Here is a 6,000-nt window from a genome sequence, read left to right on the forward strand (position 1 = left end):
TGCTTCTTCTTTGTCCTCTGAGTGTACAGGGTGGACAACTCTCATTCACTGTATTCTCGCTCTCATCTCGCCTTTTCTCTCTTTTGTTCCCCTCCTCTCGCAGGTCATAACGAAGGCACCATCTCCGTGGCGGAGGGCGAGCTGTTGTACGTCATAGAGGAAGACAAAGGAGACGGCTGGACACGAGTGCGCAGGAACGAGGACGAGGAGGGATACGTCCCCTCGTCCTACGTCGAGGTCTTTTTGGAAACAAATGCCAAAGGTGCTATGACATACATTTAACTCAGCTAGTGTGTTGTTGTTACTGTGAGTCAGTGAGTTTCCATCCCCTGCTGTATGAGCGGGGCGAGAGATTAAAGGTTGTTACTGGTAGCTCAGATAAGAGAATACACCCCCCCACACACACACACACTTCCTGTCTCACCCAGAAGGAAGGACCAATCAGATTTGTCCACTGTGCCTCATGACAGTTGTGGCTGATAGTGTAAGTGTGTGTCACTGTACACTGAATGTGAGCCAAGCCAGGCGGGTGTTAGTAGTCCCCCCCCCTCCCGTTCACTGCAGTGCCACCTAGTGGTCATACAAAATAAAACATGACACCCCCCCAGCAGTCAGAGCTGAGCATGATGGGACGATCACCCACTGACAATAATCACATGTACATTTCAAACACACAGTTCTTGATTTTTTTTTTTATATATATATATTTTGTGTTTTTTTTGTTAAGATTTCAGATGACAGTATTCCACTCAAATGCAGAGATGACCTATTTTTGTAGGCGAACCTGGAAGTTATAACACATGCACAGTGTAACTGGAGTTGCAGTCGTGCGTTGCGATTGGCTCAATTTCGGCGAGTGCAGAGCAGATTTTACTGCACACGCATCTCACCCCAAAGATGTGACGCGTTGATGACGCGTGACCTCTCCTCTTTTCACCTCCCTTGGGTATCGGCCAATACCGAGTACCGATCCGATACCAGTGTTTCATTAACAAGCTGTATGCCTCACTGTGAGGGAGGGTCTGGATCATTCTTTATGTGTAAGGCATCATCAGACTGGATTTATACATTACATAATAAGTGCATACACCAGCAACTTGGTAAAAAATCTTCAAAATGAACAGGAACCTTTCAAAACCTTAACAAGCCGTTTTAATGCAGCAAGAAAACAGGAATTATAATTCCAGTATATAATGTATATAGTATATAAACATAGAAGTGAATTGAATAGATCAGATCCATTGTCACCGATACCTGATCCAGCTGTTTGAATCAGTATCGGTCCGACGTCCGATCCGTCCCGTGTTTTGGATTATTGCAGAAAATAATCTCTGTGGCAAACAAACGTTTATGATATTTACACGTTTTGTTCAGTGAGACAATCTCCACTAATGAAACTAACCACTTTTATGATTTCTGAAGTGTAAATGATATCGCCAAGGCCAAGGCGTGATGACGCTTAGTCGTCTCATTTAGCCACTTGTTAGCTACCGCCTTTTTTAAGACACGTAAAGGCTTCAACAATTCATGAGTGGTATATTTCCTGTATTTCATGTTGTAGAACAAAATGTTAAAAGCTCGTAATCTTGTGTCAACCACAGACCTTATTTCAGGCATCTAACTAAAAACCCATTGACTTCCAGACCAGGGAACAGGAAGTACTAAACTGCTGAATCATTTCCTGGTTTTAGGATTCATTCCTGCGGCAGTCTAACATGCTTTTAATCAAAAGTCTGATCCACAACCTCGGTATCATATTTGATCCAGTACGGTATAAAATCACTGGACTCGGCTGAGTGAATGTATGCGCCGTCTGAAGTGACAATGAACATCAAGTGAAAGCTGTCGTGTTTGAGTCACTTGTTGTACCCTAAAAGGAACGCATGCTCCATGTGCAATCATACAGATGTTATTTCAATCTGCTGTAAAATATGAATACATATTAAAAAGATATTTTTTTAGGTTAAACAGAAAAAAAAATAAAAATAAAAATTGTGCCCCTCCCTCAAATGTTGCATGCTGTAGATTAATCATAGTGCTGTTACAACATGAACTCCCCTAGTTAGGGGTCATTTTATAAAGTTATTGATGAGATTAATAACTAATAGCCCCCTTTAGAATGTGCTTTCTTTTCTTTTTTTAATCCACCTTTTTTAATTGAGAGTGTTGGGCTGTTCTGGTCCTTTTTTCCAGGCCAGTGGTAAAGGAATAAAGGACTGAGAATTAGCTGTGCTAAGCTATATGGTGAGACTGGGCTGAGATACGGAGCTGGTCATGACTTTAAAGCTTTGTGGTTTTATTGCATGGGTCTCTGAGCGGCGCCTCCGTGAACGCTGCATTCTCTGTCAAAGCATGGTGTGTATGTTTCACCTCACTGCTACAATAAGACGTTCTGTGCTACTTCTCAAGAAATCATCTCCTCCATAACTCACCACACAAGCCTTTGTTTAACTCCCTTTCACACTGTTTTAATCAGCGCTGATGGCTTGTTAACTGGCACAGCATGGGGTTCTTATGGGCAGGATGTCATTTCACCTCAGAGCTGTAAATACAACATCTCATGTCTCCCGTCATTTTTATTGAGGAGCGTTTGAAACGTGTTGCATGCTGCAGCACTTGTAGGAATCCTTGTCCTCATCATGACCTGATTTCAGCATGTTGTGACAAAGTGAAGTGGCTGCATTCTGACTCGCATTCAAGCCAAACTAAAATGGAATAAGCTGAACGGTTCTTAGTTAACCGGATGGTTTAGTGGAGGTCTTGTGCAGATTGTATTCATGCTGACACCACGGTGCTGTCTGTCAGTTTAAAGTAGTTTCATATATGCAATCTCTCTTCCTCCTCTCCATATCTGAATATTTGGGTTGCTGTCAACTTTCCTTTAAAGCTATCTAACTTTTCTTTTTCTCATTTTTTTTTGTTTGTTTGTTCGTATTTTTTTTTTTTTTTTTTGAATTGCAGATTCCTAAAAGTGTGAGGCTGGCTGAGGAATGGCAGGGCAAGCAGCCTCGGAGAAACCACCATGTTCCTCACGCGCTCACTGAGTCAGAGAGAGAAAGATGACCTGAATCTAAAAAGAGAGAGACGGTCCATTAGAACGCATCTCGATTTACCAAACATTACAAAAACGTATCTGCGTTGCGCTTCATCCGCAGAGCTCTGCGTTGTGAAGCGACGATAAGAGAAATCCATCGAAATTTGAGCCCTCATAACCTTTTCCATTCTTAACCCCCATCCAGCAGTCACAACCACAGGGTACAATTTGCTTTTTATTGTTTCCAGCAAAGCTTTGCTTCTTAATGGAACTAACTCCGCTTGCACCACGCGCGGTCATGAACGTGGCTGTTGGCTTCCTCACTCTGACCGTCGCCGCTCCCCCCCCCGGCTATCTTTTTCCTTACCTTTGCCCCCATTGCACACACACGTATGGAGGAGGGTGTGGTCAGAGACAGGACGGAGACCAGCAGGAGCCTTATGGACAAAAGACCAGCTGGTGTGTATGTATGTGTGTGAGTTAGAACAGAACCACCTCAGGCTCATCTACCTACATCATGGTCACCACCGCCCCCCCCACTCACTAACATATCCACAGGTTTCAGAAGAAGAAGTGAAGGTGCTAATCATCTGTCTGTATGTTATGTGCTTCTGGTTTATGTTGTGCGTTTGTTGGAGCTGAATGCTTATTTTAAAGTGTTGTAACGTCTCCACACCACGATCACCCCCCCACCCTCCCCACCCCCTCATATCCAGGACCAGCTGGAGGGAAAGAGATGGACGATGGGGGTCATTCACCATCTTCCTCATCCTACAAGTCTTGTCTTGTCACTGGTGTCTGTTCCTTTCTCTGACCACGCCCTCCCTCACCTCCACGGCCCTCCCCCTCCTGAGGCGCCTCAGGCTCGGCTCAGGCTATCCCCTGGCTGCTTTGAGCCCCCTTTATGTTGCACCAGCCCACTGGAAGGTGGGGGGGGCCTGTCAGCGTTGTGGTGTGCTGCATGCTTGCCCTGTCTTCCTCCTCGCCCCTCTGCTGGCAACCTGGAGTAGGTGTTGGGGGTGTGACGCCCCCTCGCCTCCAGCCTTTCTGTTCAGTTAACCCTCATTGCCTGGTCGTACTGTCTCAATTAACCTGAATGCTGCCGTTTGGGTTCGGTGCCTGTGGTTCTTTTTCTTTTTTATATCTCTTTTCTTTTGGTATCAGAAAGCATGTTTTTAACAGCGAGTGAGTGATCACTACTCCCAGTGTTCCCCCGTTTAATCTCAAAGTGAAGGACGATAGGGACCCGAAATGTTGTTTTCTGATTGGTCTTATGCATACAGTAGGTAGGTCATGGATGTCTTGTGCATTTGTTTTGACTGTAATTACACAGTACAGTATGTTAAAACGTTAGTATTGTATGTTCTGATCAGAGTGTCTAACGCAAGTCGTTGTTAGTTTACAGTTAATCAACATTGTGGGAATCACGTCTCCACTCGGTCCAAGCAAACACAAATAAAACACCTGATGTTTTTAGGATGGTCCGCTTTAAACTGTCTACTGTATATGAAAATATGCTGTGATCCATATTTTCCTGTGAGTTTGTGACTGAAATGTGACCCAGAATCACCTGTTTCTGGGCCTTAACTGGGTTTTATGAGAGAAAGGATGATGCCAGCTGTGGTATGATGAACGGAGTAAGATGTGATTATCTCAAAAGTTTTTATAATCATACAAGAGAAATTATGTCCACTGATACACCCCCCCACCCCACCCCCGCTCAATGGCACATAATGATTTTAACATTTTTTTTGTTTTATATTTGATGATATTGAGTTGAGATTCAGCTTTGTTATTTTTTGTTTTTTAAAGCTGGAAGTCTATGTTGTTGTAGCTTATTCTGCCTGAATGGGACTAAATTCCCTTAACTGCAAATATGAGTAACAATGAAATTGTTTTGAATGAAGCCATTCTTCAATATTCATCTGATGCAGCATGTTACGAACACTTCTGAACCGGAGGAGTGATGGACATATTGACCTCTTGATGGAAGGAATGATCAAATCTCTGCTGAATCAAGCTTCAAAACTTTTGCTTTTCAACACCCATCGCTCCATATGTCAAGATATCAAACATTTACTTTCAATGATAGATCTGAAGAGGCACAGATCACCGCTCTGAGGGCAGCAGCAGCTTCACAGCGGCCGTCTGCCTGCAGCGAAACCACCACAAACCTTTGAGTCGAGGCCCTGGAGTAACCTGCCTGTACAGTGGAAATGGCACGTTGGAATTAGAGAGAATATATATGAATATATAAATAAAGTTTAAAAAGGAAAACATCTATTTTAACTATTGAGAGTCTTACCATTACTTTATCTGCTTTGCAAAGTAAGACTTCTTTTCCTTTGTCAGGTCTACCAAATGGTGTGTTTTTGCACTTTTTCGTTTGTGTTCCATTTGGTAGCCCGTGCTTGTGTTCTGGAGCACTGAATACTTTGTATTGTGTTTACCGTGCCAATTAAATATGCCTGGAAAGTTCCCGGTGTGTCTTTGTTTTCCTTCTCGAGACACAATCAAGAGGCCCGACCCCACCGTGTCAATCATGTCAACATAATTATCCACAATTATTAGATCTGTGTTTATGAGAGCACACTGTAGATGTTTGTAGACGGATCAAGTCTGATGATAAACATTTGTGATTTCATTAAATGAAGATTACTCTTAAAGCGGCAGTAGGCAGTATATTTTTGGCATCATTGGGCAAAAAATCCCATAATAACCTTTCAGCATATTGTAATTCAAGTGTTCTGAGAGATAACTAGACTTCTGCTCCTCCTCATGGCTCTGTTTTCAGGCTTTAGAACATCTAACCTGTGATGGGAGACTTTGACCAATCACAGGTCATTTCATTGAGAGAGAGCGTTCCTATTGGCTGTGCTCCGGTCATGTGACCGGAACTTGGCGTTCCTTCACCAAATTTTACAAGGGCGGCGGCGTCACAAACTTTCTCATTTAACAGCTAAACA

At 43.3% G+C, this 6,000-nt stretch overlaps 1 protein-coding gene across 50 annotated transcripts in view; it reads left to right on the forward strand.

Annotated features, from left to right (window-relative positions):
- fnbp1b (formin binding protein 1b) overlaps nucleotides 1–5,512 on the forward strand; it is a 79,399-nt gene extending 73,887 nt beyond the window's left edge. For 43 of the 50 annotated variants that reach the window (XM_074616917.1, XM_074616919.1, XM_074616930.1 and 40 more), the window contains one exon: nucleotides 104–746. In XM_074616917.1, coding sequence (XP_074473018.1) covers nucleotides 104–282 — 179 coding nt within the window. In that variant the 3' untranslated portion in view covers nucleotides 283–746. Of the gene's footprint in view, nucleotides 1–103; nucleotides 747–2,961 lie in introns of those variants that run through there. The other 7 variants (XM_074616937.1, XM_074616888.1, XM_074616890.1 and 4 more) reach the window with 1 other exon arrangement.
- The last annotated feature ends 488 nt before the right edge of the window (nucleotides 5,513–6,000 follow it).

This window comes from Sebastes fasciatus, chromosome 19 (genome assembly GCF_043250625.1).
Source record: "Sebastes fasciatus isolate fSebFas1 chromosome 19, fSebFas1.pri, whole genome shotgun sequence".
In the NCBI taxonomy this organism is placed as follows: Eukaryota; Metazoa; Chordata; class Actinopteri; order Perciformes; family Sebastidae; genus Sebastes; species Sebastes fasciatus.